General features: G+C 40.2%; 2 protein-coding genes across 2 annotated transcripts in view; one reads left to right on the top strand and one right to left on the bottom strand.

Moving 5' to 3' along the window:
• Positions 1-12948, bottom strand: part of EIF3H (eukaryotic translation initiation factor 3 subunit H) — an 86645-nt gene extending 73697 nt beyond the window's left edge. Inside the window, exon 1 of the mRNA XM_029959423.1 lies at positions 12807-12948. Within this exon, the coding sequence (XP_029815283.1) occupies positions 12807-12926 (120 nt within the window). The 5' untranslated portion in view covers positions 12927-12948. The remainder of the gene's footprint in view (positions 1-12806) is intronic.
• A 9792-nt stretch (positions 12949-22740) lies between these two features.
• Positions 22741-25815, top strand: UTP23 (UTP23 small subunit processome component). The gene is made up of 3 exons (XM_008929228.3): positions 22741-22961; positions 24233-24407; positions 25312-25815. The coding sequence occupies exons 1-3, from the start codon at positions 22774-22776 to the stop codon at positions 25696-25698; spliced, it is 750 nt and encodes a 249-aa protein (XP_008927476.1). The 5' UTR covers positions 22741-22773; the 3' UTR covers positions 25699-25815.
• The last annotated feature ends 426 nt before the right edge of the window (positions 25816-26241 follow it).

Genomic DNA, 26241 nt, shown 5'->3' with positions numbered 1-26241 from the left:
TAAGGCCAAATTTTAACTTTGGCCACATCCCAACATCATGGTTGTTAATTTCCGAAGTTTTACCTCATTACAGAACTACGTGTAACATGAACCCTCAGCTGAAGCCTGGTGAGCCTTTGGGGGGCCTGGGAAGATCCCGCTGTAGGGACACGAATATGCCAAGATGCACATTTCTGCATTTCTCGACAGACAGACAACAGCAAATCAAAGCACTGATGATTCATTTAGGACTGTGTTCCAGAGAGCTGAATGTCACCACATTGCAACCAGATTTCCAGTACCTGTGTCGTGTCTTACACATGTGAATCAAACGAGAGAGCTGCTGTTAGCCCACTGGATACATGATGTGACACGCTGATCTACAATCTTAAATCAAGTATTTAAATCTTTTTAAATGCTTTTTTAAAGTGGTTTTTGCCACCCCAGAAAGCTTTGTGGGCACAACCACTAGCACCAATTGTCATCATCTGGGGAGAGGACGAGGAGAGAGTCTAAGTAACACCGTGTCATGTTTTCAAACCAAACATAACTGACGTGGGCATCCATGTGGAAGGTGCCATGACACTCACATCCTCTCAGTATTTAACACCAGTGAAACTGTGATCAACATTTAGCTTGGCAAGAGGGTCTTGAAAGCTATCACTGATAATAATGTCTGATATATTTTGAATACATCCATACCACACAATGAGCCTTCTCCATGAATTCTTAAAACTCAAACCACGAACTTTTATATTTCAGTGTTACAGTATGAGTAATTTTACTTAAAATTCTAGCATAAGCCAAGTTCAAGGCAGAACTGATAATGCAGTTTTGTAAATGGATCCATCTCAACTATCATTACTAACAATGACTCATGCAACTGAGTTTGACTTGAGCTAACCTTCAAGATGCCTAGAATCAACATCTACCTGTTACACATAAAATGCATATCTGCCCCTTCTGGAAAGAGAGTTGAACTGTTTAGCAATTAATATTCATGTGAAGACATACCAAATTTCACAAATCAAATTTTTCACTAATTTAGGGGCCCTGTCTCCTTCCCCAAGTCACACTACACCAAAAGCAAATCTACAACTGGTGTTGTGCTGAAACTTTACCAATTAGCTATGCAAAATTGAAATTTAATTAAATAGTTCTGAAATTCTCAAGTAAGCATGGAATGGCTTTGTTTAATAAACAAAGACATAGAAAAAAATAGGAAAAACTAGCTATAGTGAAACATGGACCATGCCAATATTTTTAATAGTTCTAGATGAGGTTTTTACACACTACAGATAAGTGCTTAGCCTATGCTTACAAAAGACAAGTTCTGGAAACTGACCAAGCAAAAACTTGCCTTGAACTGATTTGTCTCCTGGCTATAGCACCACTTGATAAGACAGTAACAGAAAGGCTCAACTTTCCTGCCAGGAGAAAAGAAACTCTGAAGTAAATTAAAGATACCATTGCAACGATTAAGAGTAAGAAAACATATGTCTAATACACATAACACTCTCCTCCAGATGATTAAGGAGACAGATGTTTACAGACACTTCACAGAAACCGGTTCTAGAAAGCATTGTGACAGATAACACGTCAAAAGCACAAAATCAACAGGTCGATACCCTGGTCTCATAGGTGCTGGATATGAACAAGAATAAAGCCATGGCATGAGGTCAACACTAAGCTGAGTGGTGAAGCTGACAGACCTGAAGGACAGGATGCCATCCAGGGAGGCCTGGACAAACTCGAGAAGTGGGCCCATGGGAATCTTAGGAGGTTTAACAAGAGCAGTTACAAGATGCTGCACTTGGGTCAGGGTAACCCCCGGTACAAAAGCAGGCTGGGGATGAACAGACTGAGAGCAGCCCTGCCGAGAAGGACTTGGGGGTGCTGATGGATGAGAGGCTGGACATGAGCAAGCAAGGTGCACTCACAGCCCAGAAAGCCAATCATGGCCTGGGCTGCACCCAAAGCAGTGTGGGCAGTAGGGCCCAGAAGAGAGGTGATTCTGCCCCACTACCCCACTCCTGTGAGACCCCACCTGCAGTGCTGCATCCAGCTCTAGAGTCCCCAGCATAAGAGGGACATAGACCTGTTGGAGTGACTCCAAATGAGGGCCACCATGTTATTAGATGGATGGAGCACCTCTCCTATGAGGAAAGGCTGAGACAATTGGGTTTGTTCAGCCTGGAAAAAGAGAAGGTTTTGGCATGACCTAATTGTGGCAGGCCAGTACCTGAAGAGAGCCCACAAGAATGTTGGAGAGGGACCTTTTACAGGAGCATGTAGTGACAGAACAAGGGGAAATGGCTTCAAACTGACAGAAGAGTAGGTCTAGATTAGATATTAGGAAAAATTCTTTACTGTGAGAGCACTGAGGCACTGGAACAGGTTGGACAGAGATGCTGTGGATGCCCCATCCCTGGAGGTTCAAGGTCAGGTTGGATAGGGCTCTGAGTAACCTGACCTAGTGAAAAGTGTCCCTGCCCACGGCAGGGGGGTTGGAACTAGATGATCCCTAAAGTCCCTTCCAACCCAAACCATTCTATGAAACTGAAGATTAGAGGTGAAACTGAATTTCACATGTTATACTAATCTTGAGAAATTTTACAATCTCTACTGACAAACACCAAATTCACCTAAATGCATATTATAGCTCATCTGCAGAGATCTTAGAATTTTTCTAGATTCTCTTATTCAACAGTACTGCATTTCTGACATGGCAGAGGTCTAAACATTTACTCTTTTCTTCTTTGTGCTTAACTTTGGAATAAAAGCTCTTAAACCATTAGACCAATTTTATTTCAGGAGAAGTAAAAAAAAAAAAAATAAAAAAGTACTGTTTTCCATTAAGACCTTCAACATCTTAAAGTAATTGTTTTGCCAGATATCTTCAGTCCTAACTACGATTGGTGGCCAAAAAAAAGGTATTTTAATTCCCTGAGAATAATCAGAAAGATACTTAATCTGAACATCCTGTCCAAAAATCTAAAGCCAAAAGGACAAGACTGAGTAGACTTGAAAAGCAAGGCAACTTCAGAAAAATGTTGTTTTGAATAGCAACTTCAGAAATAACAAGCCTTAGCCCTCACTGTTCTGTCCAGGAAGTGTAACAGTCATCTTTTGGACAGAAGACCTCGAACGCCCCACAATATTTTACCTTTATCTTGACTTGCTAGAGCCTAAACACCAACATTTATAAAGCCTTTGAAAATATAGTTCTTGAAATAGTAAGCTCACATTTTATGTCACTCACAGCTAATTCAACACCAGATGTTAAAATCTTACTTCTGAACTTGACAGAAATTTGGGGCTTAAAAGCAGTACTTATATAGGAAGCATAACGGAATGACATGTGCCATTTCATACCATTTCAAGTGGGTGCAAACATCAAAATCTCCTCTTGATGAGAGTGGAAGTGTCTTGGAGCTGAGCCTAAATTCATCAACTATGAACAATGCGTATTGATCTGAGGTGGTTCTTGAGCAGGGGCTGCTACATATATTTTCATACTGAAATTATAAATTATAGGAGTCTGTTGATTTTGTCTCATGCAGGCCCTCAGTACCAAATGATTTTGGAAATTCATGTTAAATTGAATGGAAAATAGTCTATCTTGAACTATGGGGGGGATGATGGTATATGCTTCTATTTGAATATTTTTGAGTATTAGGAAGCGTATGAGAAGCATCCAAACCTTTCTGTTCCCTGGGTGACTTATTACATCACTTGGTACAATAGCACCTGCTTAGCTTGTAAACCTCAAGATTTTAGATGACTCAACTACAACAGGGAACATTAGTAACCTTGCTGCTCCACAACATGCAGAAGGCTTAAGAAAACTACTGAAATCACATCAGATTGTTGATTTAACAAATATTTTCTGCCTACTACATCTTGGTTTAGGAACCATTTCATTCTGTAATTATAGGAATCTAGATGGTTTTCCACATTACTTCCTGTTTATAACCAACTAACTCACACTAACTAGCCCTCTAACACTTTCCTGCGGTGTTTGGTTGCTTTTTTTCCCAACAGAACAAAGAAGATGATAACATCCATACATAGCATTAAGCCAGATATAACAGACCTTGCCACTTTATCTCAGTAAATGGCTGATTCAAAGCACAATTCTAAGTCAGTAACAGGCCACGAAGCATTTTATCACTCCTTCCTGAACATTAACTGCTCATATGCACTGTTTGGGGCATGGCTGGAAAAACTCAACCTTGCTTACCCCGAAGCTCAGTCTAGGAAAAGTAGACATTCAGTTCATTTTTAACTTTCTGTAATTCTCTTGCACAGACTCTGTGTAGCTCAGCAGAATTCAATGCAAACTGAATGCAAACTTCAACCACCACCAGAAAATGCCCCACAGAAAACACTTGGTAAGTACCCACTTCTTCAGTTGCTTTATCTCTCTTTTTAAAAAGAATTACTTCCAAACTGCTGTGATTCAAGAGCCCTAGAATTTCCCTTAAGTAAGAGGGAAACCCTCCTATCAGGATGCAGAGGGCCGCCTTCTACATCCATACAGCCTCCCTGCCCCTTTCAACAGCCCCAGGCTTCCAACAAAGGTGGTCATTCTCACAGTGCAAGTCCAGATTCACTACAGGCACTGCCAAGTGATAGACACAGACACTATTTACTGGAAGCACACTCAGCTGCTGTACACATGGATTAGCTGCTCACCCATTCTGTTACTGGGATACTTTAAAAGTCACAGATATTTAAAAAAAAAGACAACATAAAGCCTATTAAAAAAAGCTACTCCAAATTATAAAAATCACTGATTTAAGAAAAAACAAGACACGGAATATGAAACAAACCATTTCTTAATACCTAGAACTAAAATTGGTGAATACCTTATCTAAAATATAAAACAGAAAAGACAAACTGAGACACACAGGCAGGTGAAATTCAGCCTGAAGAACTGAAACAGTACAGACATTGAGCCTGTTTCTGTACAAGTACAACATTAGAAGGAAGATTACTGTGTTTTGGTTAGAGGTATGTTGGTTTTTCATAGGCTGTGTTTTTCCTTGACTCTGCCAGGAACCTGCATTCATCAGCTAATGTCTTGTAGGTACCATGAAATATCTGCTTAAGTCATTTATTTACTCATGTCCAAGTGAGCTGCTTGTTCTTGCAAAGGGAGGAAGTTAAACACAAATGGCAGTACATCAAAGGAAAAACTAATTAAACTGTGGAGAAAAGAGAAGTTTATTAAAACATAGGAAAATACTGAATGTTAATCGAGGTGTGTTTTACCAAATAGACCCCAATTTCTTCCTGATTTTGATCCCACTGTATTTTGGGGGTTCTTTCATACTGCACAGCAGTTCAAGTTAACAACCATCCCCATGGTTAATCACTAAGCCATTAGTCCACTTAAATATGGCCTCAGTGTAAGTAAAAATGCACCATTACACTTGTGTATTTAAATTCTCCATTGCTGTGTTCACACACTGGTATAATGTATTTCTCTGCAATACAAAGTTTCATAACACATTTCACAGTATATGCATTCATGCGTATTCCCATGGAAACCGTCAGGGCCACAGGCACTGTAGAATCACTTCCTTGTAGAAACATTTCTGTAAGGCAGCCCCAGGACCTCAATCCTGCAGTGGCAGGGCATTAGATGTTATTAGCACACTGTCAGGAGGCAGTGATAGGGCTGTAATAATATTAACATCCAAAATTCTGCTAGTTACAAGTGGGATGGAGCATTTCCCCAGGACTAGTTAGTATATTATTTCTCCTATTTCCCAAATCTCACTGAACTCAAATCTTTTGAAAACATTCAGTGCTTCAGGCAATTTTTGCAAATCGCCAATACAATTTATATTTATTATTTTTAATGAATTCAATACTTAACCATTATTTCAAGAATGAAAGCTGATGAATACACTCCTTCAGAGCACAACATATGGAAACTATATAGAAGCAGTAGAGGCAGGCACAGTTTCAACATTTTCTGCTTGAAACACCAGAGCCTTGCGCTCACACTTCACCATACAGTCGATACATATGTTCTGTCTATTAGTGAATCACCATCCTTCAACCATTCACAGTGCTCACTGAGCTGGGAGTGGATTTGCAAGTGTAAGGTTTTCTCTTCAGCATCAACTTTTAGCAGCTTTCTATGAAAAGATTTGAAGATGACAGCCAAAAGCAGCAGTAGCAACTTCATTTAGCAGCCTATTCTTTAATCAGATTGTGCCAGACTGTTACCATTTTGAAGATAAAAACTGCAAGATAGTTACCCTTACCTATTTGAGCGCCAAAAATTAGTAAAATAGGGTAGACCTAGATGGGAAGCAGGGAGTGAGGGTTTATCTGAGACTACTGATCTTTTTCAAGAACCATATCCTGCAAAACAAAACCAGAATACATATAATATACTATTTAAGGGTGTGTCTTTAAAGCATGACTTCCATATGCATTCAACAGATGCTTCCAAGTAACCAGTAAAATCCCTACCGGACATGACTTCCATGTCACTTTAATAATTTATAACCTTTTACACAACAATTTTTTCCACATTGAAGCACTCAGCCTTTTTGGCAAACACTTGGTTATGTGCTAAGGCAACAGAGACGGATCCTCCTAGTAACAGTCAGTGCAATCCAGAGAACCAAGCCTGGAGAGAGTCTCAGTTTCCCTGAGAAAAAAGTGTAAAATTGAGAAAAAAACACACCAAACTTGAGCGTCAGAGATCTGCCACATGAAAATTACTTCCAGAAGAGTTCCACTTCTAATAACAGCTACTGTGACAGTGAGATTAAAAACAACCATTCTAATTTTATCACTGAGAAAGCCAATGGAGAAAGCAGTATAGCTTTCAAATTGTTCCCAAGGAGTGATGACAGCTGCAGTAAATACCCTATGTGTCATCTAAAGTTCAAAAAGCTCTAAAACAATCTTTATTTCTTTTTTGCATTGATAGTAATGTAAAAGTAAAAAACCCCCGAGTCCTAAGTGCTCAAAACTCAGCCCTATATTGGCGAAGGATTTTGTCAGAATTCTTCCTCAGCTACACATAAAAAATCCCAAATATTGACAAGTGATTTGCACCTCCAAGATCCTAAACACCAAAGAACACTTGCCTAACACAAACAGGTATACATAGTGCCTACTGCACAGATATGGGTTCCATGGAACAGGAATGATGCCAAGCAAACAGACTGCAAAGCAGAATACAGAGTGTGAACAGAACAAAGGCAAAGACTGACAAGCCTTATATGCTCAAAGCAACATCCTAACACTCATTTTCCAGAAAACCCCCAAATATTTATAAAAGAGAATTAGCCTGTTATTGTATGCATACAGTAAACGTCAGCTGCATCTTGAAACTCCAGTCTGAAGAGAAAATAAGCCTCTGTATTAACTTTAAAATTTGATTAAGACAAAAGAAATTAGTAAAATGCTTACCTGAAATAAATATTCATATACAAGTAATTCAAAAATATTCCTACATTTATGCTTAAGTAACTTTGTGTATGCACATTACAGAAGACATTATCAAAGTTAAGTTCCATTGTCATGGTCTTATATTACTGAATAGCTTTAAAAATACTAACAGGAGTATTTATTATACGAGCCTGATTATTTTTTTCCATTTAGTACACTAACAATTTATTTACTTTTCATTAAGCTGATGCCATTCTGTTACATGGTAACTCTATCAAACCGCTGAGCACTGTTGTAAAGCCAGTATCACATCTCTGCAATGTTAATGCTGCCAGAAGACTAAAAGTAATATGAAAGAACAGCATAGTCAAAGCTGTACCATCACTGAGAACATATTTTGAGCTTGTGCGTAAATACGGAAAAACAACGTACAAAGTAACCATATCCAAAAATACACAAACACAAATATCCAAAAACAAGAGGCTTGCTCCTCTTCCTACAAGGCCTGTCATAAGGTCAGTAAGGTTTAATTAAAAGATGGAATAAAAAGTCCTAAGGCAGAATAGGGTCTAGAAGTTGTTCACTTCATACACACCACCAAAGGCCTTTCAGTATCTGTACGTGCTGATTTCCTCTCTGTGGCCTCCTGCACCACATACACTTCCCTCAACTACACTGTGATGTACATCAGATGCAAAGGTCTAATTCTCTTACAAACTGAAAACCAAAGGAGAACATTTAACAAGGTTTCAGTGTGCAAGAGGACATAATGCACTACCCCAGCAACAAAGCCAGCACTTGTCACCTCCCCAGAGTCAAAGTTAACACCTAAATAGGATACAAAGGTAATGCTTATTACCTGCTGTGTTTCAGATATAATATTCTCATCACTAAAATGTAGGAAGTTATTTGAAACATATTTGGTGGAAATACTCTTTTCCTCGGTATTAACACAACCAAATAGAAATCACAAGAGCACAATTTACTGCTTTCACAGAAGCTATGCATACACAATTACCACATAAGAGACCAGCCTGATATGCACAAGAGGGACAAAATATAATGAGAATTTTAACTCTTAATGACAGCACTGTAGAAGGCAACACATTATTTCTCCTTGCATTGAGCAAAAAAAGAAAAGCCTGTTTTGAAATAAGATTTTCCCCTTAAAGCCTTGAAGTGTAACACTGCTCAACACATTTAAGCCCCCTCCACATTTAGATTAACTCCTTTTGTCAGCACAGGAGTTTCACGGTATGAAGCGATACCAGATGTTCTGGTTTTAAATGCCTCACTTGAGTACACTTACCATGACACTTATGAGATGCCGAGTGCACCACTGCGCTCTTACAAATCATATAAAGTTTATGCTTTGTTAGCAAGTATGCCTGCTATCCCCTGACAAAATCTGCGTCCTCACACCATCACGATGTGGGTACTTTACCCACTGCAGTTTAAGAAATCTTCACTAAGCCTGAAAAGTGTTACATTCCAAGGAAGTTCTTGCCCTTTCAACTTACCAGCACACAATAATGCTTTCTCTTCTGAATTTAAGCATAGATTATATGTCAGAAGTTCCCCTCTGGGTTAGACTCACGCAACTCATTGTACATGAAGATTAATAGCGCATAAAACAAAGCACCTCTGTCTTCTCTATGCTTCAAGGTATCCATGAACACATTAAGCCAGTATTCACTTCACACACTAACTCTCAGAGCCAGCATAATCTGATCTAATTTTTTAGGGAAACAGGTCAAGGAAAAGTCAACTAGATTAAACTTCAACTTAAAATTCCGTTTTAACTCCTTTAGAGAACAGACAAAACACAATACAGCCTAAAGGACATTATACCCTAAAATCCTATTCTACAGCTCTGCAGTGTCAAGAAACTGTACAGAGAAGAGCAGGCAGAACACACTGTCTGTGCATTCTTCAAAAAGGGTACAGAAGGGGGAAAAAAAGCAGAAGAAATGCTAGGAAAGGCACAATATTTACAACTTAAGAAATGTCAAGAGATTTTTAGCCAGTTCAATACAGGCTTCACTGGTACTAAAAATTACTCAAATACTATGGATATTGATTGCTTTCTTTCCTAGAGTGTCAAAAGTTAGAATTTTAAAAAGTGCTTAAGCAAACATTTGCAAGATAAGCCTCAAAAACTGATTTTCAGCAATCATGGTACCTTATTTCATTTACTATGATCAAACATATCACCCTAAAGGGCTCCTCACCCAAGAAGCTAACTAGGCTTTCCCTACCCCTAGCTGGGAATACAGTCCAGTCAATCCTACATCTTTAGGGCAAAAATGGCTGGTAATAAGAAAACATGGCACAAGCACCCTAAATATCAGAATTAGGAGTAGAGTAACTATTGAAAAAGAATTCAATAATGATGTTAGGGTGTTTTTAAAAAGGCAGACTCACACATTCTTACCTATATTTTTATAAATAAATAAATAAATAAACAGATAAACCCTCTACATACCACAGGTAAGAATATAAAGCACTGGGCATACTGCACCATCACCAAACTAGGGATGATGCAATGAAGCTTAAAGTAACAATCTTTGATTAAATCAGTCATATCTGACACAAGAGAAATATCTGCACTACAGCCACACTAGTGCTGGAGGTGCACAAATGCAGACAAGGCCTACAACTTCTAACCATCTTCTTGACATATTTATGTTTTAGCCGATGTATGTTTGTATTTAATATAAATAAACTTACAAAGGTACTTTAACTTAAGCTCTATACAAAATTTAAGAAGGACACCTAAATGTATATTCAAATGCTCACAGAATTAGGTAGCTGGAACAAATACTGGATGTATTAGTCTTCTCTGTATGTGAGAATGTGAAAGTATGTTTAGAAAGCTTGTTATTTCAGAGGACGAGTAAAGTATAAAATCTCCAATATTTGTAGTGAAGGATGTTACCTTAAAACATAGCACATAATGATGCAGCAATACTTACTTTCGGGCCTCCTTTTTAAATTTGGTACAATACAACAACCCAGAGTTAACTTCTTATTTTAATCTGATTAATTCCTTATTTCATTACATATGGTGTAATTTGGCTTTAGATCAAGTGCAGCTTTTCAGGTAACAAACTAACAAATTTAGAAGTCAAGAGTAAAAACAAACAATGAAATCCTAACTAGTAAGACAGGCTAAATTCACTTCTTGAAATATTAATGCTATTAGAGTAATTTATTTTGGTTTTGATACCTAGAAGATTGTATTGTTTTCTGATTATTTTTTGAGAAACTTATAGCAGACAGGAATTATCTATGCATACAATTATATTGGGAGTTTTGAATAAGGAATGCCTTTTGTAAGGCACAGTAAGCAAAAGTGGGTATTGTTCTTCATCCAGTGTAGGAGTACAGGAATGACTACAGCATCAAAGGAAATGGACTCTATCCAGCTGCTTTTACAACAGAGGATAAAACACTGATTGCATGTGGGTCCAGAGCCATCGACGTTGTTAAACAAGCCATGTTTGACGTCCTCTCTTTTTGGAACTGGTTGTCTTCTGAATGATTGAACTGAACGTGTCTTGCAGTTTAAACCACACAATAAACAGAAAGATGAGATTTCTGCTCTTCCTTTTACGGAATATTGTGATCTGCTTATGATATATTTAGTAATAATCATTAGTAGTGGCAGCCTGTGCTTGTTCTAGAGATCACTGTATTTAACTCATCCCTAGTGAGTGGGGAAGTGTAGTCTTGTTACTTTGTGAGAGCACAGTGGAATATTAGGAACATTTTAGCAGATTTCAGTAAGATACTTGAAGGACTTGCAACAGAAGCCTCTTTGTTTACAAAGCAAGCAAATTTATGCCAACATTTTGCTCCCTCATAGGTATCACGGAAGTTTATGAACCACACCGTCAGTGTCCTGAGAACACTTTGTGTAAGACATATCTCCAGCAGGTGGGAAGGTGAAAGCTTCCACCTCCCTCTGTAGGACTCCATGCAAGAGGCACCACTGAGCTGCACCAGGAGAACACACAAGGACAAGGGGGGAAAAAAAGCATGAAACAGAAAGTACTCAAAGGCATTTGCTGGACTGTAAGGAGACCATCAGGGCCATTCACAGTTGATCTGAACCAACAGCAGCTCACCAAGCAGATTATACATCTGATAGAGAACAGTTTTTAAACACCTGTTCTCTTTATTTCTTTAAAGCAGGAACAAAATAAATCAGATTTAACAGTTGTTATCAAAGTTCAAAACTGATTGCACAGAAATGGAATTAAGGCTACAACCTGTATCCTGCTCTTAACTATTCCCTTTTTCACTGTTCTCTTAAACTTGCTCATAAACAGCCACACACCCACACTGACTGTCTGGCACCAGCCTGAGCAGGAGCAATCTGACATCCACTGCTGGATTTGTAGGGCATTTCACAGTCAGTTTTCACCAGTCCTTGAAAATGCTCCATACACCAAAGTCATGGACACACAGACAGTTGGACAGGACAGTGGACAAAACTATAATTCAAGTTTTCTCTTTCACAAAACCTACTACACACAAATAAGTTATTCTTCCTCTCCCCAAATATTTTCTCCACTATGTAACTCCAGGACAAGGACTGAAGACTTTCAGTAACAAATGCCAAGCAGGCTCTAAAGTTTCTCTCAAAACTATGATGTTCCTTCTCATAACCAGGACACCAATTCTCTCCTTCCTGCTTCAGCTGCACAGTGTTCTGCTGACATTTGGCAAAGACAATGAAGTAATAAACAGTGCTTCTACCCTTCAGAAGTAACTCTTTCTTTCTATGTCATTAATAGTATTACTAACTGATAAGACATGAACCAACACACGAAGAGGCAGCAGCAAAGCCAAAAATCAGCTTTAGGAAATGTTTTTCTATTCCAGGTCTGCATGGATTGTCTGTATCAGGATGACTCCGTTCTCTGATACGTCCCTCCAACCCGCCAGGTTACTTTATTTCTCATTAAGCAAAAGCAACCGGTGCTGCAGCCCTGGCAGGGACGGCAAAAAGCACAACGGGGAGGGAAAAACCCGCCGTGCTTGTCACCTCGTACACCTGCGCAGCTTTCTGAGTGTGCGGCGAGTCTGAGGCGTGAAAGCTGGAACCGGCAAACCCGGGCACGGGGCGGTGGAGCTGAGGGATGAGAGGGGGCATTTAAAGGTAATTTAATTTACTCTCTGCCCTGGTCCGACCTTCGCTCACACCGGACGGGAGCCGCTCCCAGCCCTGGGACGAGCAAGGGGAGCCCGGCACGGGAGGCTCAGCAAGAGGATGAGGCCGTTCCTGCCCTTCAGGCGGCCCCGCTCCCGACACTGCCCCACGGACCGGCCCCGCCAGCGGTTCCACGCGGCCGCCCCGCCCGCCCCCCGCCCGCGGCGGCCCCGGGCCCTCCGCTCACCAGCCCGTCGATCTGCACTTGCTTGACGGCCGAGTCTCCCGCAGCCGCGGCTTTGCCCTTGCCCTTGCTGGCGCCGAAGCCGCCGCCGGCAGCGCCCGGGCCCTCCTTGCGCGACGCCATCGCTGCCCCCGCACGGCCGGAAAGAGAAACACGGCGCACAGGAAGCGGCCAAATGGCCGGGGCGGTGCGCGAAGAAGCGGCCCCGGGCGGGAACGAGGCCCTGGCTCGGTGTGCCCGGGGACAGCCGTGCCCTGTGCTTCCCAGTCCGAGATCATGGAGTCCAACCTGTGGCCGATCACCACCTTGTCAACTAGACCATGGCACTAAGTGCCATGTCCAGTCTTTCCTTACACATCTCCAGGGACGGAGACTCCACCATCTCCCTGGGCAGCCCATTTTAATGTTTAACAGCCATTGCTGTAAATTCTTCCTGATGTCCGACATGAACCTCCCCTGGTGCAGCTTGAGGCCATTTCCTCTCATTCTGTCGCTTGTTACCTGGGAGAAGAGACTGACCCCCACCTGGCAAGAGCGTCCTTTCAGGCAGTTCTAGAGAGCAATGAGGTCTCCCTGGAGCCTCCTCTGGGCTGAACACCCCCAGCTCCCTCAGCTGCTTGTGGGACTTGTGCTCCAGACCCTTCACCAGCTCTGCTGCCCTTCTCTGGACACGCTCCAGCCCCTCAGTGTCCTTCTTGTAGTGAGGGCCCCAAAACTGGACACAGGATTTGAGGCCTCACCAGTGCCGGGTATAGGGGGATGGTCTGAACATCAGACACAAATCCCCGAAGTACCGACTATTTGTTCAATTCCCAGGGGTGAGTTTGTGTTGTAATAAAGGTTAAGTGTTGGGTTTGCTTTGCTGCTCTATTTTGTTTGAGGTTTTTGTTTTGTTTTTTCTTTTTAATATTTCAAACCTTACCCACTCTTCTGAAAAATGCAATGGGCCATGAAAGGCAGCTCTACCAGACCCCCCAAAGCTGTCTAGACACTATGCCAAATATGTGACCGCATAAAAATTTACCTTTTCAACAATGTAGTTGACAATAATTTTTAACTAAGGGAGGGAAACCTACTTCCTAAGGCCAATATGAAGATGTATCTGCATTTTCCAGCAGACACGGACTCGGCATTTGCCCATTCCTATAAAATAATTCTGACATCATTTAGAATATTCCCTACCAGCTGCCTGCATTGGTTCTGAAACAAATTCAAGCAAAGACTCTAGTGTAATAATCATCCCAACAAGTGAAATCATATCCTAAATGCCACTGATGTCACTGACTAGACTTGCACTGACTCTAACAAGAAACTTGGACCCCCAGCTTTGCTAAGGACACCTTGTGATAGATGTCTAAAGTAGGGTGAGATGAATCCCACTTTACATTTTCCATTGGGGGAAAAAACTCTTAAATGGAGATTGAAGGGGAAGTTTAGAATTGCAGGATCACTGAGGTCAAAAGTACCTTGTACCTCAAAGAGACTGAAGTGCATGTGCAGCAGGTGTTGGTCCAAAAGCAGTTTGTAGAGAGACTGATGCAAGAACTACCTTGAGTTTCAGAGCAGTTTGCTGTGGCCAGCAAGCTCAGCCATCACGTAGGTGTTGCAAATTTGAGTCCTGCCCTCAGCAGGTTTCCGTGACTGAAGGTTGCACTCCCACTGGCATTGCCTTTTGAAGTTTTTTCTAGAGAACAAAGTTGCTTAATTCAATATTATTATTCCACTGTGCTGTTATATTCACATGCATATCCAGTTTTAGTTTACAAATATGATCAAATAGTTTTAATTAAAGAAAACTAAGATTAGGAAATAGTATTATGGTAATATAGTAGTTTTCAACTCCAGTCCATGGACTGCTGGAGATCTGTGGGCTACTTCAAAGCTGCTGTTGCAAGGTATTTAAATAGAAAAACATACCTTTTGTCAGGAAATGCACAGTGCTTTACCACTGGCACATTCTTAGGAATCTAAAAGGGAATTAGAGCTCCTGGGATAAGACAAATGTGATGTATTACTTCTGCCTATCGAGGTTTTGAACAGAAAGTCAATGTAATTTAAAAAAGAAAAAAAAAAAAAAACAACAAGTAGCTGCAGCACAGAACATCAGCATATTCAAAGAGGTTGCTGTTGGCACCCAAAATAGCCCTATTCATGGGATTGGCATAGGGCTTACACTACTTAATGCACTGCTAGAATAATTCAGTCAACTTGGTAAATTATGATTAACATGAAAAATGAAACACAAATATCAACTCTCTACTTTGCAGAACTCCCCAGATCACTGGAGGCAAGAAGCCATAAAAAATTTCACCATTGAAAATGCTGAATTCTTGAAAAGGAGACCATGAAAAGGATGTCAGAGTGAAAAATTTTAGTAACATTGCCCAAGCTACTCAGGAAAACCGCTGAATACATTAGAAAATTCAAGTAGTGCACAATTTCCATTAATCATTTTTAAATTATACTCTAAATTTAAAAGACAGCTGGAACCAACCAGAACCTTTTTATTCCCCTGTCCTGCTTAAGTAAAAACTTTGGTGAAACTGAGATGTGTCATCTCCCCCCACAGCACCTCTGTACCATATCAGGGCTATGAGCAGAACTAGAGCTGCTAATTATCTGATTAGGGTTCAAAGATATAATCCCTTCCAAATCATCAGACTGACTTTACCTTAAGGGCTCAACCAACTTGAATTTCATTTGTGTATGCTGCAGGCTAAGACCATTCACCAGAGAAGGGCTAACCTGCAATGACTTGTTACCACTTGGTAAATGGGTCATGTCTGAATTCTGTGTTTTTCTTTCCTATCCTCTCAGCAATTCCAAGTATTTCTATGCATAATGAATACTTTAATTTCATTATCACAAAGTGTAAAGGAATAGGGAAGAATCACTTAGGATATACATATAGCAGTCTGTACTTGTACTGAGACACAAAAACACCCCAAATACAAACTTGCACTAATAACTACAGTTGTCTAAACCAACATTATTATGTAAAAAAAAAAAAATGTTTCCAGTAAAATATTCTCCAAAACTTAGTGGCAGAAGACTCCCCTAGCACAAACTTAAAATTGCCTTGTAATATCTTGAAGTCTTACAGAAGTTTCAAGTTCGGAAAAGCTCAGTTTTCTGAAAGGGGTGAGGTATCCAGGCTTAAGCTTTCAAACATCATGACACACAGCGATGTGGCACATCTTCATACATTGGTGACCTTTCTCACAGTCCTATCATAGGAAATGTACCTACAGCCAGTGCGCTGCTTAAAAATGAAGTCACAATCTAACATCTTTTCTGCATAAAGTAAGGCTTGTATTTGGGAGGAGGGTAGTGAATTTAAGGCCATACCTAATCCCTTTGTACAAGTAAAAAGCAAATTCTGCATAATTCTATGCATGTCATGGAATCTGCTCCTTTTGAAATCCCCTTCTTATTCACAGGACACCTTTTGATAATCGCCTGTCATTTACATACCACTCTCATAACCCATAGGGAGAGTGAAAATCCTAATGACGAGAGGTCCCTCTATATCTGTGGTGAGTTGACCCTGGCCAACAGCCACACACCTACTCAGACTCTCACTCACTGCCCTCCCTCAGGATGGGGGAGGAAGCAGAAGGATGGCAAGAATACTTGTGAATCACATTTCCAAAGCCATGAGAAAGACAAGATCTCTCAAATGCTCAATCTTTTCTTTCCTTTGTCCCCCCTCCCCCCCCCCAAAAAAGCATGTCAGAAGACCTCAGGTCTCCTCAGCAGATGCAGTTTTGCCAGGTGTGTGCTTGTGTAACTCTGTAGAACTGTAGCTGCAGTTGCACTGAGCAGTGCTGCATGCCATGCACAGGCAATTCCAAATGCCAACTCCAGCCTCAGGAAGCAGCATTGTGTATAAGCCTTGTATAATTCAGGGGGTTCAGTTATTTGTGTTCTGCTGACCACAGCAATTTAAGACTCAAGAAAATTAAATATCCCTGGGCTATCAACCCATGCTAAGGAAGGTTCTCCCTGATAAATGAGGCTGCTCTCCACACCCACTGTGTTCAGATACCACTGATCCCCAACTGTGACTCACTGCAGTCAGGCCCTTTGCATACCTATTTCTACAGCATCTACAACATTCCGTTTCACTGCTAAATAGTCACCTTCTGAAATGTCAGATATTCATCCAATGCTTACTACTTTCCACAGAGTAGCTCAATGGGAAAATTTAAGATCAGGCTACGTAAATGCATGAGCATTTTGTGCCAAAGAATTTTTCAGTAATATTATTTCTCATGAGGCTAATTGTGATTGTAGAAGTATTGGTACCAATACAGAATTCTATTCCACAGTTTTTTCTAATTTTCTTCAAGAGAATCAACGTGAAGAAATTGGTTTTATTGGCTTTTTTTATTTGAAATAGGAAATGGAAAGTAATAAGGTGCAGTAGTGATAGAAAAATGGTAAAAGTGGGAACTGCAACAGCATAGAAACCCCCAGGGACAAACATCAAATGCAATAAAGCAACTACAGGACCAGAATATAAACTTTGAAAATTCAATTTATTTTCTCTAAGAATGGAGGTTTCAGAGGCTATGCATGGTTTCAACCATGCTCTTACACAGGCAACCTTTTAGCATTTTCTAGACTAAATATAAAAGCATTATATTAAAAAAAATGGACAGTAGCATAATAAGGTATTTCTGCAAATGAAGGAAATATTAAAAAATATAAGCTCTTCCCTTGAGAAAGTGTGGTGTTTTTTCCGCTGCTCAAGGTTTTTTCTATGCTTTTTTCAATGACTGTTTTCCAATAAATGTTTTTAGTTACCTTCTTATTCATTCTTTTTACGTTCCAGGTGTTTATAGCTATTTTTTATTATTAGTGGATCATTTACTATAGCACCTCAAACCCATTACCATACTACTAACGGGAACAAAAAAAATGACAAAGGAATTAATGATAAAATTGCCTACTTGTAAATGCATATGATAAAACAAACTCAGACATTTTAAGTGCTAATTTTGGTCTGTAAAACAAAGTCAAGTTACTTTCCAATGTTATTGTATGTTTTTAAGCAGAGCCAGACTCTTCCTAGAGTATCAAGTTAGAAAATTGTGTAAGCATAGACAGCATATGTGATCTATCACCACAATGTAAAGATTCCACTTCTCTGTTCCCAGTTATATGATTTCTCCCTGAAATCAGTGAAGGGGTGAAAAGACACACTTCAGGCCTGAAGTCAATTCTGTTGCACAAGTCAGAATTTTGGCCATAAAGTTAATTTCTTGTTGGAGGTAGGCTTCCCACATAATTTCTCTTTTGATGTCAATTTGTTCAGCCTTCTCTTCATTTTCAATTAATGCACCTTCTGATTCTTGATGACATGCAAGCCATCACATGCTGAATATAATAGCCTTCTCTAAGGAGAATAAGAAATGAGGAAACAAATGGAAGCAAGCATACCAAAAATCCAAATGTTTTATGTCTTCCAAGGGAAGACAGTGTTTAAGAGAAATAAAATGGACTTATATTTACTTTCTGTCAGAAGTACTAAAAGGAGGAAAGGGATTTTCCGCTCAAAATGAAGCAATAGGTACAATAGAAGATGAGGTGTAAAGCATCACTCTGTTCTTCCCCTCTATTTTCCTAGCACATCAGCAAGAAGATAATCACGATTTGGCAAGGTATCTTCCTCTCTCCTGTGTTCTTCACACTTCACAAACTGAAGTTACAATTCCAATCCTGAGTATTCCAGTAAGACTTCCTATTTTTCTACATTATGGCACTTTTACATCCCTCAAGCGCTTCTTCAAGCCCTGCAAGTGCGGAGGGAGCAGTACAGCAGCATGTCACACGTGGTGCAGAATGGCAACTAACTGGTGCAGACCTTGAGGAACAGTGCAGGGAGGAAAGGCTGCTCTGAAAGGATGCCCTTGTGTGTCCTTACAGCAGCAAGAAAACAGTTGTTTAACATGTACATCTTAAGGAGCTGCATCAACCAAAAATGCTGCATAAACTGAACGATGTGTATCAGTAGTGTGCATCTATTCAGAAAGACAAAAGATTTAGTTAAATTGGGTAATTCCTGATTCTGTTCATCTTTCATGGGAATTTAGCTCAAAGTCAAAAAAGAGAGAAAAGATGGTATAACATTTGAGAAGCTGTCAAGAATCCCGCTGATTATTTTCAGCCCTATAATTTCTTTCAGCTCCAGTAAGAAAGGTAAAGTTGCCTGCAAAATCTTTGTTCTCCAGAGCATTCTCAAAGTATGTGCTGCTATAAACAGTCACTTAAAACCTGCATTTATATCCACTGTATTTTATTTCTTACCCTTGCAAGCCACCAGTATGTAGTGAAACTAAATATGCCAACTTCTACATTGAATGTGGGCTTTGTATGATACACAATTTAAAAGACAGTTAATGTGGGACATACAGCGATGGGCAGTTATGGTATTTAAGCCAGAAGTAATTTTTCTAACTAAAGAGTATAGTAACAGTAGAGCCAGAAAAGTGCAGAAAGCTTTGTCATACACAAAATTCTCATCTGCTAAGATCATACCAATCCATAAAGGAAAAACAGAGCTTGTCGCAGCCATAGTTATTGTAAATCCAGATGCTGTCTTCCCTTGAGATAACAGAAAAATAGGCACTGTAAAAGATGGATGTACATGATGAAGGTTAAAATTCAAAAGCTCAAGACCAGTCTCAGGGCAATAAAAGGAGGGCCCAGTAATGAAAAATACACCTTCTGACAAATATAATTTAGCAATAAATGCTTCTGAATCTTCTTCTATGGCTTATACATGCCTCAGAAGAATTAAAGAAATACACCTAGGAAAGTATTTTCAGATACACTCCAACGATGTTTTACTGGCCTGTGTTTATTATAGTTTTGTTTCCAAATGTTGTAATTGAAAACCCTACCCTTTTCTTTTTTTGAAAATCAGTTCATTTCTCATATTTAAGCACGGTGCTAAGATTTATTGCAGATAACTACAGAGCACATTAGCCCAAAAGAAACACATTCAGATTTAAAAGCTCTGACACAGGACAAGTTTGGGAGAATCAGAAGCTGTTTTCTCACCAAGCTACAAGCATTTGCCAAGTGCCAGCTATTAAGGTAAATCCTTGTTACTAGGCCTACATCAAAGCTCTTGTGATAAAGAAAAGCTTTCGCTTCAAGTAATCCATGTCACAGCAATTTTGTTATTTAAGTCTACTACAGCAGTACCTAGCATCTCAAAACCAGAGCTGAACTCATATATGCCAAGAGATACTCTGCTCTGCAAAGACTTAATTTTCTGCTGGTGCACATTTTGTGTGCAGTGTCACTGGTGAAGCCTGGTTTCCTGGGATGCCTTCTCCCCATTTTGCGGGTTTGGGAAGTTCAGAATGAAGTTGGATATAGAGAAAGAAGGTCATCTTCTTTTTCATAAATACTGTATATTTACCCACAAGGTATTAATAGAATTGATAAAGTGACATGAACTGTTTTATTAGATCAGAACTGTACCCTGGACCTGTATCTGTCTAGCAGCAATCAAGGACCTCTACTGTACTTCTCTGCACTGCTATAGTACTCTTATAGACGTTACTTTTAACATTAAAAATTTATTAAAAAAACTTTAAAAGAATTGCATAGAAGTGAAATAAAATTTACAGAATGGTACTTCAAGTAGTTTATCATCCAATTAATGCTATCTTCTGCACAATGAAGGAGAAATCTGTGCTGCATTTTGCCTCTTACACAGCCCTCTGAACATATTTTACCATACCAATTGCATTACAATTTGTCTGTGATGATAATATTTACCAATTGAACAGGGAAAGAGTATCTCATCACAATGGAATTTAACACCCTACTCTGGATTACATCTTATTTTGCACTTAGTTCAAAAACTAGTTCAAGCTGTCATTTACTTTTTATCTCCATACTGCAATAGCAGCTGTTATCATTGTAGATTCCTCATTCTAGCTGTAAGGTGTGGAAAATGTTCTTAATACGGAATAACTGCCTCTCTTTGAGCAGTTACTTAGTTGTCATCATACACACACACACAGGAAACCCAAAACCAACTAACCAACCAAAACACTACTTGAAGAAAAAATAATTAATCTAATACAGTTTTACTTCGGAGTGTTGCTGAGTGCTTTTGTCTAATATTTTAAATAATGAAACTGTGCAGTTAGATGGAACAACTGGGTCATCATAGCACTATGGGAACACATCAGCCACAGGACTGAAGTTTAATAAAGACTTTTAAATTTAGGACTATGTTTAATAATGAATTTAACATATCACTTAGCTCATAATAAGGCATATATCCATGTATATCCATAATACTCATGAGCACATGCAACTGTCCCCTGAAGACAACTGGAAAGAAGGATTTAATGGCAAAAAAATACTGTCAACAGCACAATCGGATCCCATGGAAAATATTCTCAATTTCCTGTTGATTTGAATTTCTAGAATAGTAATCAAATCATTTATTTTTCAGTTTCTCTTAATACTAACTAACTTGCTTCGAAGCACATATTTCTCATGTCTATTTGCTAGCAAAAAGACCGGTATGACAGCTGGGTATTTGCTTAAATGACCTTAGAGCAGCCTGACTGATTACAGTTAACTGGCAGGTACTTGCCATGTTTTTTCTTGCAGTACAGTTGTCCCCTGCAGAAAGATGTCTCCCGTGAAACCTGCATAGAAAGACATATGCTTCCAATGATCATTTTGATGATGTTAAGGTATCACATTCCTTTGCCTGCCTAAAACAGGGGCATTAAGTTCAGATTTTTAATCTGGTGTGCTGATATTTTCTGTTGGAAAGGGAGGAGTTTGTGCAATAGCTTTTTGAGTGACAGCTGTTTCTCCAGACTGCAGTGAAATTATTCATCACTGAAAAAAAAGAAAAAAGTTTAAAAAAAAAAAAGGATAAAAAAAGAAAAGTAGTATTAAAATGTAGAATACATGCTTTTCATCTTCCATTTTGTGCAAATTGAGCCTAGGTTGATGTAGCCAGTGGAAAGAAACAATATAAACAGGTGTTGAATAAGCCTTCCAAAGTATTCGTAAGACATCCTAAGTCTTCTAGGCAACTAGCAAGAGGATATATAGAGTCTCTAGCTGCATCAGGGGAGGTTTAAGTTGGACTTTATGAGGAATTTCATCACAGAAAGGGTGATTAGACATTGGAATTGGCTGCCTAGAGAGGTGGTGGAATCACCGTCCCTGGAGGTGTTTAAGGAAAGATTGGATGTGACACTTGGTGCCATGGTCTAGTTGACAGGGTGGTGTTCAGACATAAATTGGACTCCATAATCTCAGAGGTCTTTTCCAACCTAATTGTGATTCTGTGATTTACCTAATTCTGTGATTCTGGAGGCTGATGTGTGATTAAATTACAGTCTCTGCGACAGCAATTGTAATTTTATCACTACAGTGGATTAGGAAAAAAAAAAAAACCAAACTAAAACAACACACGTGTATTTCTGCTCTTAGCGATGGGCAGGAGCCAGCACAGCACCGCAGAACAGGGGGCACTGAACCAGCCCTCAGGTAACCCGCGTGTGGGACTGGGCGGGCGGGGGGGAGCTCCCGATCACTGCCCGGCCGATCCCGGCTCTCCGGGGTGACCCCCCCAGCGCTGCCCGGCCGATCCCGGGCTCACCCCCCACGCTGCCGCTCCCGGCTCTCCGGTGACCCCCAGCGCTGCCCGGGCGATCCCGGCTCTCCGGGGTGACCCCCCCAGCGCTGCCCGGCCGATCCCGGCTCTCCGGGGTGCCCCCCCAGCGCCTGCCCGGGCCCGATCCCGGCTCTCCGGGGTGACCCCCCAGCGCTGCCCGGCCGATCCCGGCCTCTCCGGGGTGACCTCCCAAGCGCTGCCGGGCCGGTCCCGGCTCTCCGGCGGTGACAGAGGCCCCGCCCCGGGCCCGGCGCAGCTTCCGGGCAGGGCGCGCGGCCGTTCCGGGCGGTGCGGGCCACCATGGGGGTGACGCGGCAGAAACACGCCAAGAAGATCATGGGCTTCTACAAGCACAGCTTCCAGTTCCGCGAGCCCTTCCAGGTGCTGCTGGACGGCACCTTCTGCCAGGCCGCGCTCCGCAACAAGATCCAGATCCGGGAGCAGCTGCCCGGGTACCTGGGCGGCGCCGCGCAGCTCTGCACCACGCGGTACGGGGCGAGCGGGGAGCAGGCGGCGCTGGGGCTGCGGGCAGCCTGCGGGAGGGTGGCAGCTTCTCTGAGACCCAGCTGCCTTTCCGAAGGTAGCGGGAACTGCGGGGCCAGCGGTAACCCCGGTGTGCGAGGGAGAACCGGGTGGGTCTCCTCCCACCGCCAGCGTGTTCTTGGCGAAGTGGGAACAGCAAAGGCAAGCTGATATGTCCTGGGCAGGGAGGGAATTACTGCCTGGCTGGAGCTGCAGCCTGCCACGGCGGGATTGTTTCCAAAGTAGCTGTTCTCAGAGGAGGACAAGGATGTGCTAGAGAAAGATGTGGAAGTAAAGCACGAACACTGCATATCGAAGTTACCTTTGTTTTCTATCGTATATAATAAATTTTCCCTCACTTGTATTTCTGCAATGATGGAATAGCCAACTGCCCATCATGGAGGCAAGTAGTGAAAATACCAGGAAGATGTATACCTAGGCTCAAAAAACACACTGAGCCATCTTGCACAGCGTACAGAACTGGCCTGTACTTCTAAGCAGTATAAAGTATCCAGTCGTGTCCTTAGCTGTGAGAGGTTCAGGAACGGCTTTGATCCAAACTGTATTCCTGTCCTGCCTAAATACCACTTCTTTCAGCAGTATCTGTTGGTCTTTTTGACCATCTTTCACTTAGGGCAGCTGAATCTGTCACCCTTCCCTTATCCATCAGCACTGTAACCCTGTCATAGAAGGTCACCATATTTTTCACAATTTATTTTGATGAAACCATGTTGGTTGTCACAAGTCAACTCCTTGTTTTCCATGTGCCTTTGTATATTTTCCAGGAGGATCCGCTCCATGATTTTGCCAGGCACAGAGGTGAAACTGACTGGCATGTTGTTCCCCAGATCTTCTTTATTTCCATTTTAAAATATAAATTAAATTTTAAAATTTAATAATAATAAATTAAATTTTAAAAAATATTTATTAAGTAGTAGTTCATATGCTAGGTGATATAATTTTAAGGACTCAGTATATTCACTGATGTGAAATATTTTTAAATTGTTTATTATAACTTAAAGTTATTACTGGTTAATCGTGTTGACAACCAAGGAAACCTTGCTGATATCTTCAGATGGGCTACTGCTTTCAGATTTCTGGGTACCATTTACAAATCATAGAGCCTGAACAACTGGGCGTTGCTCATGCTTAAATAACTCATGTCAGCCATTTGCTGTTATTAAAAAATGTGAGTTTATTTTTTTGTTTCGAAATCATTGTTTCTTTTGGTTTTCAGATGTGTTATAAAAGAACTGGAATCATTGGGGAAAGCACTGTATGGAGCAAAATTAATTGCCCAGAGATTTCAAGTTCGAAACTGTTCTCACCACAAGGATCCTGTGAGTGGTTCCACCTGTTTACTTTCTATGATTGAAGACGGCAACCCTCATCACTTCTTTATTGCTACACAGGTAAAAGCTCGTGGGAAACATTAACTCCATTTCATTTCAAGTGATGCTTTGATACCTAAAGATAAGGAAGCCTCCACTAACCTCAATTATAAGATTTTTACCTCATTTGTGGGAATTAATAATGTAAAACCTTACTCACTCTTAAATGTATTTGCTAATTATGAAGCAGGGAATCTTTTCTCTTACTTGAATGACTAGATTTTTTTACCTTCTAAGAATATTGCTTAGTTTAGCAGAAAGTGTAGAAAACATACTGACTACCTATTGATGTAAGAAAACAACTCATTGATGCTAATTTGCATGTTGCTTTGTGTGCATTCCGTTCCCTGAACTGTTTTCACAGTAGTCTGAAAAGTGAAATTAAGTGTCAAACATCCATATAACTTCAATTTTAAGAAATTTTGGACTACAGAATAAATAACTTTACAAATGAGAAAGGCATTTTTTCCTGGGTTTGTTATTGGGACTGTATGTATGTATGATACACAATATATATAGAAAGGTTTATAGTAGAATTCTGTATAGTTATGTAAGATAAAAGAATTTAAGATGGTTTGTGACAGAAGAAGTTATGTTACTTCTTGTGGAGTGTTGGTCTGCATACCAGTGAACTGGGACTTTTTCCTCAAATAATGCATGTGTGCATATATATGCGGGTAAAAAGGGTTGATAATTTTCCATTAGAAGCACAGCTCATTAGGAGAGAAATTGAAGTTTAAATTGCTGTTAAAGGCACTGCCATGTAAATCTGCTAGTTTCTTATCTTTTTCATAAGATAAGAATTAAGTTTCTTATCTTTTTCATAATGTAATTTATCTTCATAGTTTTGTATTAAAAGTAGGTGCATTTGAATTGCAAATATAATTTAATCCCAAAATGTTGACTAAAGTATTTAATTTTGCAGGACCAGGACTTATCAAACAAAGTGAAAAAGAAGCCTGGTGTTCCTCTCCTCTTTATTATTCAAAACACGATGGTGTTAGACAAACCTTCTCCTAAATCTTTGGCATTTGTTCAAAAGTTGCAGACAAATCAGCTTGTTCCAGAGTACCAAAAACAAAGTATTGTGGAGCTTAAAGAAAAAGAAGGACTAGCAAAGCAAGAAGGTGAAAAGAGGAGAAAACGCAAAAGGGCAGGTGGCCCCAATCCACTCAGCTGTCTGAAGAAAAAAAAGAAGAAAACACAGGAGGGTCAGGATCCTTCTGCTGAAAAGAAGAAAAGGAGAAAAAGAAAACGAAATAGAGTTAAAGCAGAAGCCATGCCATCAGTGCAGAAGAAAGAAGGAGAATAAGTCCATCTATGTAAACAGCACATGGCTTGAACATTGTTTGAACTTTGCAAAAAGAAAGATTATTATGCATGAAATTGAGTTGTTAATATTAAAACTTATTTTTAGTAGGTCTGCTTATTATCTTCTCTGTATTGTCTGTATCTTAACATTTGCGGGTTATTTCCTAATAATTTATTCTGTTATTTAGTAATTGGGTTTGTGACAAAATATTTAGGAACCCTCACGTTTCAGTATTCTCTCCAGCATCTTGGTTCCTGTCAGAATTCACATGATATGTAGCAATTTTTTAGAAATGCCTCTTGGCTTCCATATGGATTTTGGTGGGATATTAGACTTTTTTCTAAATCAAAGGTACTATTCTTATTAAGACTAGTTTTGACAATTAGTCTGTTAGAGAATATGAAATTGACCTAAAATAACACAATGGCTTATTTATCCTTATTGTTTGAATACAAAAGTTAACTCTTTTGCAAAGTGACCAGATGCCCTCAGAAGTCCCATCCAGACTGAATTACTATGTAAATGCCATGTGGACTGATATGT

The sequence above is a fragment of the Manacus vitellinus genome, unplaced genomic scaffold (assembly GCF_001715985.3).
Source record: "Manacus vitellinus isolate BGI_N305 unplaced genomic scaffold, ASM171598v3 scaffold_1_pilon, whole genome shotgun sequence".
Lineage (NCBI taxonomy): Eukaryota > Metazoa > Chordata > Aves > Passeriformes > Pipridae > Manacus > Manacus vitellinus.
Note: the sequence above shows the minus strand (reverse complement) of the source record. Positions and strands in the feature narration are given on the sequence as shown.

Coding starts and splice junctions, on each gene's coding strand:
- UTP23 (XM_008929228.3), top strand. CDS start 22,774: ATGGGGGTGACGCGGCAGAAACACGCCAAGAAGATCATGGGCTTCTAC. Junction 22,962..24,232: donor GCGCAGCTCTGCACCACGCG/GTACGGGGCGAG, acceptor TTTGGTTTTCAG/ATGTGTTATAAAAGAACTGG. Junction 24,408..25,311: donor ACTTCTTTATTGCTACACAG/GTAAAAGCTCGT, acceptor TTAATTTTGCAG/GACCAGGACTTATCAAACAA.